The sequence below is a fragment of the Eptatretus burgeri genome, chromosome 15, assembly GCF_056783735.1.
Source record: "Eptatretus burgeri isolate ZD-2024b chromosome 15, Ebu_testis_v1, whole genome shotgun sequence".
Classification (NCBI taxonomy): Eukaryota; Metazoa; Chordata; class Myxini; order Myxiniformes; family Myxinidae; genus Eptatretus; species Eptatretus burgeri.
The window spans coordinates 42009364-42029783 of NC_140975.1; the positions used below are offsets into that span (position 1 = coordinate 42009364).

At 44.2% G+C, this 20420-nt stretch overlaps 1 protein-coding gene across 10 annotated transcripts in view; it reads right to left on the reverse strand.

Annotated features, from left to right (window-relative positions):
- Window positions 1-20420, reverse strand: part of TRRAP (transformation/transcription domain associated protein) — a 242696-nt gene that overhangs the window by 58509 nt on the left and 163767 nt on the right. For 9 of the 10 annotated variants that reach the window (XR_015051923.1, XM_085858090.1, XM_085858089.1 and 6 more), the window contains 9 exons: window positions 16879-17016; window positions 16622-16734; window positions 16383-16518; window positions 9506-9697; window positions 9192-9387; window positions 8799-9064; window positions 8604-8704; window positions 8269-8470; window positions 7545-7709 (listed from right to left, as the gene is read on the reverse strand). Coding sequence is in view for 9 of the 10 variants with exons in the window: in XM_085858090.1 (XP_085714216.1) it covers window positions 7545-7709; window positions 8269-8470; window positions 8604-8704; window positions 8799-9064; window positions 9192-9387; window positions 9506-9697; window positions 16383-16518; window positions 16622-16734; window positions 16879-17016 (1509 nt within the window). In the remaining variant the exon portion in view is untranslated. Of the gene's footprint in view, window positions 1-4504; window positions 5277-7544; window positions 7710-8268; window positions 8471-8603; window positions 8705-8798; window positions 9065-9191; window positions 9388-9505; window positions 9698-16382; window positions 16519-16621; window positions 16735-16878; window positions 17017-20420 lie in introns of those variants that run through there. The other variant, XM_085858094.1, reaches the window with a different exon arrangement.

Sequence of the window (20420 nt, forward strand, 5' to 3'; positions counted from 1 at the left end):
GTTTTACTCACGTTACGCGATCGGTGACACACAGACAGACACGTCACTTGTAAGGTGCTCATAAGTCGAAACACATCAAGGTAATGGTTAGCGTCAGTGTTCCAGACTCCTTGGTTTTTTTTTTTTTAGGTTTTTTTTTCCTTCCTTTCTTCGGTATGATGGTGATTTTGACACTTCGATTTCTAGTGCGGCTATAATATAATATAATTAATAGGCTGCCGCTCAACGATTTAAATCATAACCGCACTGTGCACTGAACACTGTCATACCGAAGAAAAAAAAAAACAGGGAGTCTGGAACACTGACGCTAACCATTACCTTGACGTGTTTCGACTTATGAGCACCTTACAAGTAATGTGTGTCGATGTGTGTCAACGATCGTATATCGTGCGTACAACTTATTCCCATCGCATGCGGAGCGTGTGTCATACGGCAAGTACGTCGTAAAATTTTCAACATGTTCAAAATTACAAGACGTACTCCACTTACTACGACGTATGATAGCATATTTTAGCGTTCTATTCACGCATACCAAACTTACCCATACCGTATTCGACGTGCGCCAGCGTTTTAGACGCATTTTTCAGAGGTCGGCATACGCTGGCAAGATCGCCAATGTGTGACTGCGATGTTGACACTTCCATTTCTGCGGCGGTTATGATTTGAATCGTTGTGCGGCAGCCTTTTCATAACCTACGCCACGTCATCGTCGGCGATGCGTGCAGCGCGCTATGCATAAGTTAGACTATCGTTGGGCATAGGTTGTGAAGGCCGACAACAGGTTCAGCATTCGTTGGTATAAGTTATCTATAACACAACGAAATGTTCTGTGTCCGTTACTAATACGTTATGCATAAGATCAAGTCGTTATGAATACGTCCGAATCTTAAAAAAAAAACATCAAAAGTTCAACGTAAGCCAGCGTTTTACATACATTTTAATACGTTGCCATTGCTGGCTAAAACGTCAAGGTGTGACTGGGCCTTTAGCTCGGAAGGACGATGATGCTGCTGCTATAAGGGTGAGGGTGGAGGTTAGAAAGATGTGGATGCAGAACTTGCGATGACTGTTGGATCATTGAGAGCATGACAAAGTTGCCTGCTACATAGCCACACAGAAGAAGGGTAAAATGAGCCTGAGCCACATTGATCCAGGAGGTGTTAATTGTTTGAGGCCAGTGGATCATCGTAGTCAGTGGGAGTGTGATGACTCGAAAGGTTTGCATTAAAAGTCACTGGATGCATTTCCACAAAAAAATTAGTGGAAGATGATCCTTGAAAGCCTTGAACGCATGTGCTGCCTTCTGCTCCTTGGAGATGTACACCCTGTTATCCATCTTCTTGGAGAAAATCGTCATTTCGTCAGAGTTGAACACCTGTTCAGGGTCATTGCCTTTTTCTGTTTATAAACTCTAGGAAGTCAGCGTTGAAGGAATGTGTGTATGGTGGACTCGTTCACATGACACTCAAGGCCCAACGCAGAGAAGTGTGAGCCACGGTGTTTCAGGGAACCCTCATTGTAGAAAGTGATCAGTGTGCCTAAAGTTTACTAAACAAAATTTTGGAGGAGATAGTCCAAACAAGCGTTTGAAAATCTTTAAAAAAAAATACCCCTGAGAGGGAGTGCCGGTCATCTCTGCCAGAGGTCGAAAGTAACTCTGTGCCAGACGGGAATAGGGGCAGTTCATAAAGTACGTACGCTCTACTTCCGGGTTTCAAAACCACCCACCCCCTCTGTATGCAGGCTTGTGACCACCAACCCCCCCCCCTCATACATGGCGAATTGCTTGCAAAGCCAGCAGTTCCTTATGAACCGATGTTTGTAAGCCATGACAATGCAGTCCCGAGCGGTGTAATTTACCTTTCTTTTAATATCACAGCACATGTCATTTATGAAAATAAAAGTACAAATTGACATTCAAAACAATGTTAATGTCATAAATGAAAGTAAGTGTGCAGATAAACTTGTGTTCCAATGTTTTAGTTAAATCTGACAAAAGCTTCAAATGTAATATTTGTCTCGGAGAGTCTCGGTTCTTAATTTATAAATACTTTTATTTTTGTATGTACGTACTTTATGAACGGCCCATACGGGGAATCAAAACGAAGTTTGAAGGGCTATAAAATCGGAACGAGAGCAAATTTTAAAAAAAATGGCTTGTGTTGTTCTAGATAATAGTCCATAGTATCTGAATCACTAATAACATTTGATCTCTCTTGATAAATGATAAAATCGAAGATTTTCGCAACTTTAACAGCCTCGTGACGTTGACCTCGACCTTGGACGACCTTGAAAGTTATATCGTTGTACATGTCTCATCGACCTCTATTGGTTATTTGTCTCCACTCGGTTTGATTGTCGACGGACGGACGGACAGACTTCGAGACTGGGGTTAATTAGGTCATCTCTACTGAGATGATAGAGGTGACCTAAAAATGTATGGTCTTCCTGGTCTATATTGAGTCCTTCATGTGCTCACTCTGGGGAATTTGTAATGAAGTTGTCAATAAGGGCCTGTTTTTCATTTTCACATTTGTAAATTAATGATATTTCTTGTAGGGCTGACATTATTTAAATTTTTATGATAGTCTTGGTTCCTTTTATGACAAATAGCCCCAATATTATTTGAAAATAGAATTGGATCAGCTCGAAAAGGGTCTATCCATGTGAACTGACGGAAAACGTCGAAATTGACCATTTTTACACTAGAAGGCTTTTATTGGTGCCTATAAATTCCCTTGAGTCCAATCCAATAGAAAATAAATATTTTTTCTAATATAATGATATTGCTTGAAAGTTTCTTTGAGTAATAGGTACCATCAGGATTAGGGAACTGATATAGTCTGGCAGCCATTGGCTAAAGTGTGTTTTGGAGTACATACACAATTTTATTGCAGATTCTGGTAACATAGACTATACTAAACTCAAATCCGAGTGATGCCACTTTGTCACGCTTGAGCAATTTTTTTAGGAGCAAAATTCAAAATGGCCACCATCAAAACCGTTTTTTGGCCGTAACTCGGCCAAAAATCGAGATATGAACCCGATTTCAGTGGCAAACCCTATGTTTTGGGGGTCAAGGAATACACTGATATGTTTAAATAAACCATATCATCCATATAAATAGTCCATATTGCAATATTGGTAAATCAGATACCATATTTTGACTAAAATTGTAATAAATTATTGACCAATTGTTGAAGTTTAGACCTATAAAGCTTGAGCCAAATAATATCAAGGGTACATACGATGAAGACACCGAAAGGTTGCTGATGTGCTTTTATTGCGCTTTTACTGTGTTTATATATAGCTGTAGCACGGTTCCAATTCAGTTTCATGACAAATTGAGAAAAGTGTTAAAAAATAATTTTTCACAGAGCAGTTTTTCCCCAGTACAGTTGTGACAAAAAATGGCTGCCATGAAGATCAATGAACTGTGTCAACAGATCAAGTAAGTTATATATGCTTGGATATTTTTAAAGAAACATGCGAAACTGTGTGTTCTTTAACAGTAAAGTATTGTTATCAGTAGACTAATCAATTTTCTTTTGAAAGCAAGACGTTTTTGTATCTTCATATCATGATTGTTTTGATACCATAGCAACTGTTTGTGTTGATGATGTTTAAAGTACACAGGGTGGAGAGAATCACCCGGATGGGCTTGTGAACATTGTAATTGGAAGAATGAGTCCAAACATTGTCAACGCTGACATTTCTGTTGGCATAGGAGTGAAGCAGATGAAGGAGTATGAGGAGCAATGGCCAGACAGCTTCAACAAGCCGCTCAGCAAACAAGTAGTCACGATGTCAGTGTCCCGAAAGCAGATAAAGGTCGGACAAACACCTGTATATGACACGGGGCTCATATATTCAAGAGTGTTGGGCCTTCAGGCAGTGAGGGACATCAACCTGAAAGATATCCTGAAGTTTGAGCTCGCCCCAGTACCGCCTTCTATGTTTGAAGATAACGGTGACATGCGAATCACAAAATCGAAAGCAGTCTTGAAGCAGAAATTGCAGGGATAGGTGTCTGACAGAATGTTTCCAGCTGATGGAGCAATCATTGCAGATGGTTGTGCTATGCTGTGGGTGATTCAATGGCCATCGAAAGGAACAGTAGAGGACTATGTGCAGAATCTTCTTTCTTATTTGAGAGATAACCTGAAGATATGTGATACGTATTTGGTCTTTGACCGGTATTATGACAACAGCATCAAGAAAGTCACGCGAACCGCTCGTGTAGGCAAAGATGCCAGTCGACGACACCAGCTGAATCTGACGATGCCATTCCCTGCACAAAAGATCGTTTTGACAGTGACAGAGAACAAAGTCCAGTTAATAAATATCATTTGCAGCTACATCAAAGACCATCCTGAAGCATTTTCTACCAACACAAAGCTCATATTAACTGGACCTAACCCAATACCTATGGAAATTGCAGAATACCAAGTAGTAGAGAGGCCTGACTTAAGAACCACTCACGAAGAAGCCGATGATATTATGGTACAACAAATGGTTCTTCTAGCCTCATCAGAAGTTCCAAGTATCTGGGTAATTTCAGACGACACAGATGTATTCATATTGCTGTTGAATTTTTACCAACTGAAGGAAGTGGCATGCAACCTTGTGATGGCTGGTACAAGTCGTGAAAGATCGTCTGTTGACATCAAGGCGACAGTGCAGAAGCATGCACATATTGTCACCCAAGTTCTGGCAGCACATGTGGTGTCTGGATGTGACACAGTTGCCTACCTGTGGGGTATCGGAAAAGGCACAATTGTGAAACACCTCAAAGATGGTCGTCAATTAAATTATCTTGGTGATCTTGATGCAGAATTACCAGATGTCATATCTGAAGCAACTGTCTTCTTTGCTGCTTGCTGTGGATCCCAGGAAACAGAAGACATGTCAGCTATTCGATCTGATGTCTGGTCTTCAAAGATGGCTAACAAGAAGCTGACATCAGCACCAGAGTTAAAAACTCTACCACCAACCACTGTGGCTTTCATCCAACACATTCTCAGGGTGCACTTGCAGGCAGCAATATGGCGGGCTGAATTAGATCCAGACCCACCATTGATCGATCCAACGAGTTATGGATGGTCACATGAAGAAGTGTCGAGCATGTTGCTCCCTGTGTCTCTGCCCTCGGATGTCATCAGAGCTCCTGATAATGTTCTCAAGATGATCAGGTGTGGGTGCAGCTCAGTGCGACCCTGTGCAACGAATATATGTAGTTGCTCTGCTGCCAGGCTCTCCTGTTCATTGTTCTGTGGCTGCCATGGTATGGAGGAATGTCAGAACGACCAAACAAAGTCTGTATCAGCAAGCGAAGCTGTGGAACTTGAGTGAACACTAGTTATTTGATTTATGCAGCTGTCTTGTATGTGAGAATGAGTGAAAGCAGAATGAAAGAAGTTCATCAGCAACAAATCAGTGTATTCATAGTTGATAGCATGTACAGACCCCTTTTTTGGATTTGAATTTATGTAAACCTTGCTTATTACGTTTATTTGGTAATGTGTTAATATAATTAATTATAGTTTGTAGTTACCTAATCATTGTATTACTCAACTGTACTGTTGGAAATAAAGATATACAATACAATACAATATACTGTTACAATACAATATACTGTTTACCACTTAAATCAGGTTCATATAGATTTTGGGCATAGTTACGGCTGAAAATAATTCGGTCGATATTTTTTCAGTCAAAAGATTATATCTAAATAGAAAAATTGCAATATAGACTATTATTATGAGTTGTATGGTTTATTTAAACGTATCAGTGTATTCCTTGACCCCCAAAACATAGGGTTTGCCACTGAAATCGGGTTCATATCTCGATTTTTGGCCGAGTTACGGCCAAAAAACGGTTTTGATGGCGGCCATTTTGAATTTTGCTCCAAAATAAATTGCTCAAGCGTGACACAGTGGCATCACTCGGATTTGAGTTTAGTATAGTCTATGTTACCGGAATCTGCAATAAAATTGTGTATGTACTCCAAAACACACCGAGGGTAAAATTCCAGTTCTGCATCCAGACTAATATGACTCGGCTAGCAAATTGGGTTTGGCCAGTGAAAATCTCCACCGGTCCGTCACATTTTGCATTTCAGTCAATATTTAGACTAAAACATGGCAATTAAATTGTTGTTGGTTATATACTCAAATACAATGGGAGTGATTAATCTGACCAAGTATCATTCCTTATTATTCCCTTATTATATATTATATTATATTATATATATTATATTATACCAAGTATCATTCCCTTATTCCCCCTATTAGTGAAAATATCATCCGATGAAAATTTCTCCACCGGTCCGTCACATTTTCAGAAAGGTGATTTTTCTGTGCAATTCATGTCATTTTCCATAATAAATGCTTTTGATTATATTACTAAGCTTACTGATAGCATTGATGCAGTATTTTATTCAGGTTATCATTTCTGGACAATTTTGGGTTTTTGACCCTTCAAATGACAGTCATCGATGAGCTGACAGTCATTTTAAACAATGGTTCACATAGCATTATGAAACAATGGTACAAGCTATAAAACCCCGAAACTACAATGTTTTTGTCCTGGACCAATCATTAGAGCTGACTTTGCTGTTGTTTGAGCTGAAAAGTTGCATGTCAGCCTGACCAAATCAAAAAATCCTACCCTATTTTGAAAATGATATTTTGTGATGACCAATCCCTTTCATAAACTTTTTTTTGTAAAATGTTCAGTGAATCTTGGATTTTTTTATGCTGTAACAACTTCACTGTACATGAAAATTGATTTTTTTCACGATTTCTGAAACAATTTGGCTCACACTTAGCTGCTTTGACCCTCAATGCTACATTCCACCATCAGATGCCGGACCAGTTTCATTGTTTATTGTTGAGTCAACGATAATATAGACAGAAATATGCACCAGGGAGGCTGGCAAATATGTATCATGTGCAATGCCGATAGCAGTCAACTCATAAATACCAAAGCCCCAATCACATCTCTCAACCGTAATTGGAAGGAATAACCAATCAGCTCTCACGTAATCAATCATCTCCAACTGCGGCTAAAACCTTATAATGCATGTGCTACTTGTAAATGTTTGCAGCTGTGGAGGAAATCGGGTAGGGTTTACTTAATGCAGCCTTCTTAGGCTAGAAACACAGAGGGTTAACCAATTATAAAGTCTTAGTCACAGCTGGGATAATTGATTAGGTGAGAGCTGATTGGTTGTTCCCTCCAATTATGGGTGACAGATGTGATTGGGCTTTTGGTGTACTGTACATGTATGTGTGTATTAGAGATCTACATGACCATTACCACCCAGCCATAGTCCACATTGCAATTGAGATGCCACTGATCACATCCCAATCAAGTTCTCAATGGAACTTCCACAAAACCAATTGGCTCAAATATACCACTGAAATAGAAGGCACAACCAGCCGAACAAGCAAGCATGCACCCAGATGAACAAATAAATATGCACAAAACTGAATAAGTTAATGAATACTCGAGCAAGTGAGTGGATAACCAAATTGAAATACCGTGGAGATAAGGTTAAGAAGGAGTCGGCCCTCACTACACACAAGGCACGTGAGCAACTGTGGAATCCAGGCAACCCACTGGATTGGTGGAACTCCCACGTAGTACTTGTCGACAGCCTCAGCCAAGGTGCTCTTTTCATCATCAAAACTGAGCAACCATAACACCTGGCAGCACAAAGCCACATTAATTAATGAATACCAATAGATACTCTCTCACTTGAGAAAAGGCAGTCTCCACCAGGAAAAATAGTTACTTTATCTCAACATCAGAAACCAGAGAAGCACAAACCAAGAAAAGAATGAGGAACTAGTTTTTCTGGTGGAAAGCTAGTGCCGATCTGTGTTGATGGATGGGTAGAAGGGTGGATGAAATCAACAGGCTGTTGCATGAAGTATGCTAACCATCATGAGAAGTAAGGAGAAGCTGACATTTCAGGCGTTAATCCTTCGTTGGAGCAAAAGAGCGCAAAAACGGTTCTTTTTTGCTCCGATGAAGAATGAATACTCAAAACATCAGCTTCTCCTCCCTTCCCACAGTGAACTGCATACCTCATTCATTGTCCTGTTGATTGCATCAAAGTGCAAACCAAACTAGGCAATTTGAGCAAAACCTCACAATTTAAATGACAATAAAAACAGAATCAGAACTGCCGTAAAGAAAGATACTTTGTCCAGGTGGTGCTGCAGCCTTGAACAGTGTGCCAAGCCCGATTCATGGTCATACCTTAGCAAGGTATTTACGAGACTTGTGCTCATTTTGGTGACGGCAGGCATGCAGGTAACAGGCGATGGCGAAAGAACCGAGATGCAACTGCCGCTCCTTGACAAACAGAGCCTCAAGGTAATCCCCCCACATGGCCCAGGCCTTTACAAGGACGTCATGCATCTGCACTGCTGCTGAGAATGCCTTGTTCGCCTCTTCAGACCTTCCACAAAGGTTAGGCAGTGGACAAAGATATATAATCTACATTTCACAAAAACTATGGAAATGATCATTACAAATTGAAAATGTGATGACAGTGATGTAATCAAGGTATCAATGTGATTTGCAGATTTTACTTGTTTATCTGTGCCAAGAACATTCCTTTGAGAGCATAGAACTCTGCTGTCATTTCTTTTGTGAAAAACTTCAGATTTGTCGACTCGATGAGCTCCAGACCCTACAACAAGAGGACAACATCACAGGTTTGCCACCTTGAAAAAATATGGATCGGCAAGAGCCTGACTGAACCCAACCTAGTGGCACTGACTCACCTGCATGCACTCATTTTTGCCCATGACTCCAGCAACCTGCAGGTAGCACTTGACTTGTTGCCTAATCTTCTGGAAGCAATCAACAATAGGCACTGAGGGGATGGTGTGGATGCGACTCAGAGAGTCCAGCGCAACACCCACCAGACCCTGCTTGCGTGCCATCTTCCCATATTGGATGATAGCAGAGGCTGAGGCATGCACTCCAAGTAGAGCATGACTAGCGCTAGGGTCGCCTTGAGGATTTGACTCGTAAGCTGACACAATGGCTGGAGAGGGGAGAGCTTACACAGTTAATAACATTATGCCGAAGTGAGTATTTCAACATCTTGTGCCTTGAACGAGGTGTGTATCACATTTAACGCTGCCACAGTGAGGACCTTTAAAAAATATCACCTTGGTAATGGTGCTGGCGCCACATGAAGATGCTGCTCCAGTGAGAAAGGGCATCTGACACCATTGGGAGACGGTTTCGCCATGTTTTCACGATGGCCTTCATGTCGTGGAGGCTGGTGTGGCGACCCAGATTAACAGGCTGAAGGCCAGTATGGATCTGAGCTGCCTCCTGTAGTTCCATTATCTGTTGGGCTGCCTAAAGCGCAGGAGAAGGGGAGGCCATTTGAACAGAAATTGAGTTTAAGGGGTCAGAATAATAAGATGAAGAGGGCAAAAGGTAAAGATATCATAGGGATAGAGAAAGGCCACATTACCTGTAGGAGAGGAGTATGGACGTGCGATACAACGAGAGGCAAACGACGCCACTCTCGGATGGCATGAGCACTGGCTGTCTCAACAAGGCGTTCAACAGCTGTTAGGTGCTGCTCCTCGGGCAGGCACACGGCCAAGTACCCTCGGTACAGGCTCAACTTCCAGGTTTGTTCACGAGGACAATTCAACTCTACCTGGTGAGATAGATGAAGATGTTTAAATATACAGTGTAGAGATAGAGAGAAAAGAAAGGCTTGGAGGAAAACTATTAATTCCTTACCTGGAGACTATCTATTTATTACAACACATGGGGGAATAAGACTGAATTTCAAAAATTATAATTGAGAAAAGGAAGACATGGCCAAAGGAGAGGGAAGTAAAGAGCCATACATGGCACATGAATGGGGAGGTGAGGGATGCGAAGGTCAAGTCTTCAAAATTCAAAAACATAACTAGAAAGCATCTCAAAATACAAAGCCCGTCCGCATCGGCTTTGTACTCAAACTAAACTTGACAAAAACAACAGCCAAAAAAATTGTACATCTTATTAATTTGTGTTCTCCACAATCTCATAATAAAGGCTTGTTGAAGATTTGATGACAAAAGTTCAATTGGTAAAAATGTTATGGCCTGGATACACACACTGAATCTCAATGGTAAACAAGGATTTAAATTAAATACTGGTCTAAACTGGTCGAACACTTCACCAATGACGTCATCCTTACAATCCCTCATTCCCCATTGAGAGTAGAATGAAATGTGCCAAGTTTCAAATTTTTCCGATTAGCAGTTTGAGAAATAATACTTTAATTTCATGCGTTTAATTCAAGATGGCTGCCACATCACGTGACCTGTGATGTCACAATTATTATTAAAATATTCTCCATGGGGGGGGGGGTCGCTCCTACCCTGAAAATTGTTTCAATCGGGCAAGTAGATGCTGAGGAAAAAAAAAATGTTGAAAAATAAAAAAGCCAAAAAGGGTCAAATAACACTGAACAACAAATTTCAAAAAAAAATTTTTACTGGAGATGTGTAAAGTGATTAAGACTAATTTGGGTACGCTGATTTCAAAAATCATAACCGTTTTGCTGTATCACGTCAGGATTTTCAGGAACAGAAATATTCCCATTGCCTAGAAGTCAGGATTTCAATGAAATTTACATATGTCTTTAACATGTCTATTTCGTACAATTGTTGTTAACTTGTGTTATATTTCTTTCTTTCAGATAAAGATGAGTAGGCGTTCCTGTACCAATCATCCTGACAACTTCTGTTATGTCTGTGGTCGGTATACCAAAAAAGATCAACAGCGAAGTATATCTACAGCAGTGAAAATGAAGGCCGCCTACTTTCACTACTTCGGGTGTAAGGTGGGGGACCAAGAACAGAGCTGGGCACCACACATCTGCTGCACAAGCTGTCACACAACCTTGACTCAGTGGTTGGTGGGCAAGCGCGCGAGCATGCCATTTGCGGTGCCCATGATATGGCATGAGCCGCAGAATCATCATGATGATTGTTATTTCTGCTGCACAAGCATCGCCGGCTTCAACAAGAAGAATAAAGGTCACATCAAGTACGCTGACTGCGTCTCTGCTCGTAAACCTGTGCCTCATGATGACGAGAACCCCGTTCCAACACCTCCAGCTGATCAGAACATAGCTGTAAGCAGTGGTGAAGAGGATGGTGATGATGAACCTTTTGAACCCGACACTCAAGAATCACACCTTCTGAACCAGGGAGACTTAAATGATCTTGTAAGAGATCTCTCGCTGTCAAAGGCGAAGGCAGAGCTGCTTGGATCAAGGCTGCAGCAGTGGAATCTACTTGAACCTAACACCAAGATATCCTTGTTCAGAGCACGTCACAGAGACATGGCTGAGTTCTTTGAGATGGAAGACACGATGACATTCTGCAGTGACATCAACGGTCTGTTGAAAGAACTTGGGTGTGATCACGATCCTGCAGACTGGCGCCTCTTCATCGACTCGGGGAAGAACAGCTTGAAGGCTGTTTTGCTCCACAATGGCAACGAGAAACCATCAGTCCCACTGGCTCACGCGTTCGGCATGACAGAGACCTATGAGACTATGCGGCAGCTGCTTGATTCCATCAAGTACAATGACTTCAACTGGCACATCTGCGGAGACTTGAAAGTGGTGGCGCTGTTGTTAGGGCTGCAGTCAGGCTACACGAAATACATGTGCTTCCTTTGTCTCTGGGATAGCAGAGACGACAAGAATCACTGGACGAAGAAAGATTGGGAAGAGCGAAAAGAGCATGTACCTGGTCGACACAACGTGAAGCATGTCGCCCTTGTCGACCCAGCCAAGGTTTTCCTTCCACCACTCCGCATAAAGCTCGGCTTGATGAAAAGTTTTGTACGGGCAATGGATCTGAATGGGCGTGGGTTTTTATACCTCAAGGAAAAGTTTGGCAACACCTTGTCGGAGGCCAAGATCAAGGCTGGTGTCTTTGTTGGACCGCAAATCCGACAGATTATGAAGGACGAAACTTTTCCGACAACTCTAAACCCCAAAGAGCTGGCAGCGTGGAGGAGCTTCAAAGCTGTGACGGACAACTTCTTGGGGAACGAGCGCGCGGACAACTATGAAGAAATAGTGCAGCAGCTGCTGGAGTCCTTCAGGAAACTTGGCTCCAGGATGTCCCTGAAAATCCATTTCCTACACCAGCACCTGAACTTCTTCCCTGACAACTTGGGAGCAGTCTCGGATGAGCACGGCGAGCGATTCCACCAAGAGATTTCACTCATGGAGACGCGTTACCAAGGGCGGCACAACCCGAACATGATGGGCGATTTCTGCTGGTTCCTGCATCGTGAAACTGACACAGAGCAGCACAAACGCAAAGCCAAATGCCTAAAGCATTTTTAATTACATTCTAGTGGAGTTTTTCTGTAATTTCTATAATTTTGAAGCATTCATGATGAAATAAATGAATAAATGAATTTTTGTAAATTTCATTGAAATCCTGACTTCTAGGCAATGGGAATATTTCTGTTACTGAAAATCCTGACGTGATACAGCAAAACGGTTATGATTTTTGAAATCAGCGTACCCAAATTAGTCTAAATCACTTTACACATCTCCAGTAAAAAATTCTTGTTGTTCAGTGTAATCATAATAATAATAATAATAATAATAATAATAATAATGAAAATTATGTGAACAAAATGATTAATTTGCCTTCTCCATATCCTCATAATAAAGTTTTGTTGAAAATTTTATGACAAAAGCTCAAATGACACAATGTGTCAATGACAGCTGGGTTTCACCGTAAAAAGTTACGGCCCGGACATACACACAGAAGTGATTGCAAAACCCCGTCTTCCACTGCCTGGGGGACGATCTAATAAATATATGGCCCCCTACTGCATGAATGCACCTCAACATTAAAATAGGTGCAAAAAGGGCAAAACCTGTAAATGCAAGTAAAATAATAATAAAAACTAAAAAAAAATGGTGCAGATGTTTTTGTTGACAGTTCTTCTGAAAGTTATGCCAAAGCAGTATGTGGTGAATTGAGGGACATGACGCGGGATCACATGTTGTGCGTCTCGCGTATAAGGGGAGGTCTCCGCGACACGAGTGGTTGTCCCCGGGGCATTGCCATTTACATCGGCTGTTCACTTGATGCTCGTTAACTGAAGGTGCTCATTGACTGGTGAGAATGGAGATTATATCGAACTCCGTGCTTACGCGGATTTAGTCTGCAATGATTAATCGCACATGTATACGTTACTGCTTATGTACTCCTAGCTGAACCTGTATTCCCCGGTGTGCCCACAGAAGCGGCTCCAATCAAATGGAATAAAGCCTAAACTCTGAAGGTTCTTCTCTCGCTCTCATTTCAATTTATTCCATTTGGTTTTCTCGGCTCTCTCAACCAACGATGGACAAGATCTACAAACCAGAGAGGTTCGACGCAGACCCAAACGCGGCTGACGCAGAAATGAAATGGTCGCATTGGTTCTGTTCCTTCTCACACTATCTGACCATCATCGAGGAGGGAGCCGACAAATTTGCCGCTCTCGTGAATCATGTCTCGCCCAGCGTGTACAGGCTCTTCTCGGAGTGCGACACTTACGAAGCAGCGATCGACGTGCTGCAAGCGCTCTACGTGAAGCCCAAGAACGAGGTATACATACGACATCTTCTCAACACACGCAAGCAAGCAGCCGGGAGACAATCGATCAGTTCCTGCAAGCTCTGAATCAGCTGGGAAAAGACTGCAGCTTCCGGGCCGTAAGCGCCGAGGAACACCGAAAGGAAGCCACACGGGAGGCATTCATCCAAGGACTCAGATCAGCCCACATACGGCAACGCTTACTAGAGAAAGCGCAACCCACTCTTGACAAGGTAGTCGATCAGGCACGAGCGATGGATACGGCTCAGCAGCAATCTGAGTCATTTGGGACACCGATGCTGCTAATGAACGCTGCTACGATGGGAACCCAAGGAACCCCACTGGCACAGACACAGCCAGACATAGGGGATGGAGAAACACCCGAGGAGCCGGATACCCAGGCCACGTCAAACTCCTCAGCAACTGCTCCGGTTGGTAAATGCTTCTTTTGTGGGTACAAAAGGCACCCTCGTCAAAAATGTCCCGCCAGAGATGCCACATGCATGAATTGCGACAAGAAAGGGCATTATGCCAGGGTATGTAAATCTACTCTAAGGAGAAATAAACCCACTTCTGCGGCTCTCTACTCGCAAAATAAATTAACTGCAGCCTCCCCGGGGAATCTATCCAAGGCTATCATCAACGTACGAATTAACGGGCATATGGCTGAGGCACTGATTGATACCGGTAGCTCTGAAAGTTTCGTCAACAGCTCGCTAGTGAAGGGCAGGAAATGGATAATCCACCCGACTGACAATACGGTATGCATGGCCGCCACCTCACTACAATCCCGCGTACGAGGGTACTGCAATGTTGAATTGGACGTAAAAGGGTACACGCATCGGGATGTAAGGGTACTGGTGCTTCGTGATTTGTGATTTGTGCGCAGACGTAATTCTGGGTCATAATGTCCTCAAGCAGCACACGAGCGTCGAAATACCCTTTGGAGGAAGCAAACCTCGTCTAATTTTAAATGCGTTGACCACCGCGGAGGTGACGTCCCCCCAGCTGTTCGCTAACTTGTCGCCGGTCTGCAAACCGATAGCGATTAAATCGCGGCGATATACCACTGCTGACATGAATTTCATCACTTCAGAAACCAAGCGATTACTGGAAGAAGGAATTATAGAACCGAGCGATTCGCCATGGCGCGCACAGGTGTTAGTAACCAGCAGTCAGAACCATAAGAAACGAATGGTTGTCGATTATTCCCAAACGGTCAATCGCTTTACCCAACTCGATGCCTACCCCCTGCCACGCATAGACGAGATGGTCGAACGCGTGGCCAATTATAAGGTATTCAGTACCATCGACTTGCGAAGCGCCTATCATCAAATTCCCATCCGAGAGGAAGACAAACCTTACACCGCATTCCAGGCAGGGAGGCGCCTCTACCAATTCAGGAGAATACCTTTCGGTGTCACGAATGGGGTAGCTTGCTTCCAACGGGTTATGGACGACATCATCTCAGATGAAAACCTCAAAGACACTTTTGTTTACGTGGATAATGTCACAGTGTGCGGTAGGGATCAGGGGGAACATGATAGGAATCTAGACAGATTCTTGAGCATTGCTAGAAAATATAATCTGACTCTCAACTACGAGAAATGCGTATTCTCGGCAAGGTCAATTGACCTTCTCGGCTACACGATAGCCGACGGCACAATTAAGCCTGATCCTGAACGATTGCGCCCGCTCCGTGAGCTTCCACCACCTCAGGACTTGCAGACAATGCGCCGGGTGATCGGGATGTTCGCTTACTATGCGAGATGGATTTCGCAATACTCCGAGAAAATACATCCCCTAGTGCATTGCAAAAACTTTCCACCAGATGCCGCTGTTGTAAGAGCTTTCCACAACCTCAAGGATGATATCAGTAAGTCCGTGGTTTTATCGATCGACAGCTCGGTGCCCTTCGTGGTGGAAACCGACGCTTCAGATCACGCCATAGCTGCTACACTTAATCAGTCTGGGCGGCCGGTCGCGTTCTTCTCGAAAACTCTCTCTAGAAGCGAGCAGAGACACTCAGCGATAGAGAAGGAAGCGTACGCCATCGTCGAAGCGCTGCGGAAATGGAGACATTATTTACTGGGAAACCACTTCACGCTCGTTATGGACCAACGATCCGTGGCATTCATGTTTGATGGGAAAAATAACGGGAAAATTAAGAATGAAAAAATTATGAGATGGCGGATAGACCTAGCTTGCTACAGTTACGACATTGTTTACCGGCCCGGGAAGGAAAACCCTGCTGCAGATACCTTCTCTCGGGTCTACAGTTCGGCAACAATCAGTCAGGCTTTGCAAGACCTACACGTGTCTCTCTGCCACCCAGGGGTAACCAGGATGGCACATTTCGTGCGCAGACAAAATCTTCCCTATTCTGTTGAAGATATTAAACAAATGAATGCTTCATGCCCTGTTTGTGCTGAACTAAAACCCAGGTCTCCGCGGCACGAGTGGTTGTCCCCGGGGCATTGCCATTTACATCGGCTGTTCACTTGATGCTCGTTAACTGAAGGTGCTCATTGACTGGTGAGAATGGAGATTATATCGAACTCCGTGCTTACGCGGATTTAGTCTGCAATGATTAATCGCACATGTATACGTTACTGCTTATGTACTCCTAGCTGAACCTGTATTCCCCGGTGTGCCCACAGAAGCGGCTCCAATCAAATGGAATAAAGCCTAAACTCTGAAGGTTCTTCTCTCGCTCTCATTTCACAGTACCTGGGCAAGGGCATCCTTCATGGCTGTCCAGTTGGAAATCCTCCAGGCACAATCCAAAACAAGATGTGGATTTACATGGCCCTTGGCAAGTCCATATTCCGTCAATGCCTCCCATTGGTTGAGTTCCTTGCAAGACCTACACACGAAGGCAAGTATGAACAAACACACACAAAATACTTATCCACTTCGTACACTTTTTAGGTCTTGCATTTCATCTTCATCTAAACTTATGAACCCACCGTAACCAATGATCTTCCCACAGCTGGTATTCTGGAAATACTGATGGGGAAGCATTACCCTTGTCGTGTTCCTTCCGGGCCTTTTCCATTACTTTCTCATACATCTCCTGAGCCTAACGACAAAACACTCCCATTGTTAGCACATGTTGGAAAACTGCATTCCTTTGAGAACGGTTCAGGATTACAAAACTTTGCTTGATGGTATCAGTTAAGATTAAGTTATAGCAAAATTGCTGTGCCATGTCAAGAAAGCAGACCTGCTCAAAAAAGCCATGCTGCTCATATGCGATGGATGTGGCAGTTTCAGGGAAGCGGCAGCGCTTGATCCACAGACCGGACCACATATCCTCTTCCTGCAGCTGAGAGTAGAGATCCGAGAGGGAATCCAGGATCTCCTGCAACAATCGCATTTCTTGCTCATTATCCTGGAGGCATTTTGTAAGACATTGGTGTGACTATTGGTGATACAAAATAAACAAGAAGGCTCTAATGCAAGCAAGCTTACAGAATGGAAAAGCCATTCAATTTGTGTTGTATAAACATTCCAGCGAATAAGCCTTAATTTTAACTTGACTTTTATTACCTGTGATACCTAAGGTGGACTGCGATTATGTTTTCACCTATGTCTGTCTATTTACCTTCGCCTTATTATGAATTTTCGGATGAAATTTGGTGGAGAGGTTGAGTGTGTGACAAGGACGAAATGATTAGATTTTGGTGAAGATCCGGATGCCAGAATTTTTTCAGTCATTCTTCACCATTGAGTGACAAGGATAAAAATGATTTACAGTGCCTACAGAAAATCTACATCCTCTTTCAAAATTTTCATCTTTTGTTGCCTCATAGTATGGAATTAAACTGCATTAAATGAGACTTTTTCCACCTTTATTTAGGCATTGGAACCCACAACTTCCAAGTGAAAAACAAATCCTACAAATTTCCTAAAATTAATTAAAAACAGAAAACGAGAATATCTTGGTTGGATAAGGAACTTGGCAGGATAGAAGAAAGGCCACCCTTATAATAGCAATTGTAAAACAGCTCAGGTGAAACCAATCACCTTCAAAATCACACCAAGTTAATTGGCCTCCACCTGTGTTAAATTGTAGTGATTCTGATAATTTCAGAATAAAATCAGCTGTTCCTGTAGGTTTCCTCTGCTGGGTAGTGCACTTCACAGCAAAGACTCAACCATGAAAATGAAGGAGCTTTCAAAAGACCCCCACGATCAGGTCAGGTATGGGAGCATGTGCCAGAACAGCGCGTCGCTGCGTCCACTTTCCGCCGGTACTCCAGGGGCCTCCGTCTGGCCATCCCCCAGGCAGATGCCAGGCCCATCCCCATCTCCTTGAGATGATGGTCAACCTGCTGCAACCACGAGGCATGTGGTCGGCCCACTGGCCTCCTCCACTCATGAGACTCCCTCGCTGAGAGAATCTGGTGAGCAGGATCAGCGTCAGGAAAACGAGCCACATGTCCATACAGCCGCAACTGACGCTCACGGACTATGCAGGTAACAAATCTCATCCGAGTCTCTCTCAACAACCGCTCGTTGGACACAAAATCCAACCAGCGATAGCCAAGGATTCTCCGAAGAGACCTGGTACCAAAGGAATTAAGTCTCCGTCTCAGATCCTTGGTCAGAGTCCAAGTCTCGCATTCATAGAGCAAGACTGGAAGTACCAAGGACCTGAAGACTCGGACTTTCGTCCTCCCGCACAGGTACCGGCAGCGCCACACCCCATGATCCAGTGAATCCATGACTCCCCAGGCCCGACCCAGACGTCTATTGACCTCTGACTCACAGCCAGCAGAGACATGAATATCACTGTCAAGGTAAGTGAATCTCTCCACGACCTCAACATCCTCACCACAAACAGACACAGACAGGACAGCAGCATCCAAGATGTCACCGAAAGCCTGGATCTTAGTTTTGACCCAAGAAACCCGTAATCCCAGCGGCTCCGACTCCTCATTCAGCACCTCGAGGGCCCCCAAGAGGATGTCTAAAGTCTCCGCAAAGATGACTGCATCATCTGCAAAATCAAGGTCCGAGATCTTGACATTCCCAAACGATGCACCGCAGCTTGATCTCTCCGACATCCTCCCTAAAATCCAGTCCATACAAGTGCTGAAAAGTGTGGGGGCCAGTACACACCCCTGACGAACTACAGTAACAAATGGAAATAAGTCTGAGATGGTACCACCACACTTCACAGCACTCTCAGTACCAGAGTAGAGTTCAGACATCAGATCGATCAGTTTTGGTGGCACCCCACGAAGACCAAGAATCCTCCAGAGGACATCCCGATTCACTGAATCGAACGCTTTACAGAGATCAACATAGGCTGCAAGCAGCCCCTGCCGAAACTCTCGTCTGCGTTCGGTGAGGACACGAAGGGCAAGGATACGGTCAATCGTTGACCTCTTTGGTGTAAAGCCTGACTGCTCTGGACGCTGGTGCTCAAGCAGATGGTGGCGAACCCTGTCAAAAATTATCCGAGCAAAGACCTTGCCGGGCACTGAGAGCAGCGTCACCCCTCGGTAGTTGTTGCAGTCTTGGCGATCACCCTTCCCTTTCCAGAGAGGGACAACAAGGCCCCTCTTCCAGTCAGTTGGGATGATGCCTGTGTTCCAGGCAGAGCACAAAACTGCATGCAACGACACGAGTGCAGCATTTCCACCAGCCTTGAGAAGTTCAGCATGGATGCCACAGATCCCTGGAGCTTTGCCCCGTTTCAACTGGTTCACCGCAGCCCGTGTTTCCACAAGCGAAGGTGGACCACAGTTGATTCGAGGGTCAGCAACAGGGATTGGAACACCCTTGACGTCCAACGCGACAGCTGGGGGATCAGCCTGGTACAACCGCTCAAAGTAACCGGCCCAGCGGGCCTTCACTTCAGACTCCTCTGTCAAGAGCCTACCACTCTCTGCTCGAACTGCAGTGCTCCGAGGGATGGGCTTGGATGAACGCAATGCGCGAATTCCCCTGTAAGCGGGACGAGAATCACCTGTCCACAGGTGATGCTCTACCCCCTCACAGATTCCTCGCACAAAGGCCTCCTTGTCCACCCTCAGTGCACGTACCATTTTATGCCTCAGCTCCCTGAACAGCTCAGCTCTGCCATTCAGCCTGGCCCTGCGACTCTGGTCAATGGTATCCAGTGTTCCTTGAGAGACAAAATTCTTCTTTGCCCTGCGGTGAGCTCCAAGACATCCACCGGCAGCATCAAGGACTGTGGTCTTGAAGGCACTCCACAACTCTTCAGGACCCCCCAAAGCACCCAGACCCCCCAAGTGTCCACTCAGCCTGTTCGCAAACTCCTCAGCTACTCTCTCATCCCTGAGCTTGCCAAGATCCAGCCTAGGCTGGAATGGTACCATTCTCCAGGATTTAAGGTGCAGCTTTAGAGTTGCTACAACAAGCCTGTGATCAGTATTGAGGAACTGAGCACTCCGGTAGACCCTGCAGTTCTGGAGCATCCTCCAACGACCGTCAATGAGGACATGGTCAATCTCCTTTGCCACACCGCCAGCGTTGGAATACCAAGTCCAGCGATGAGCTTGTGGGCGCTGAAACCATGAACCAGCCACCCTAAGTCCATGACTTCTTGCAAAGTCAAGGAACTTATTGCTATTCTGGTTCATAGTTCCTGACCCATGGGGACCAACACATGTCTCATAACCATCCCTATCAGTTCCAGTCGATGCATTGAAATCCCCCAAGACAAGAAGTGTATCTCGTCTGGGGCACTGATCAACTACAGACTCGAGCGTGGCGTAGAATGCATCCTTCACG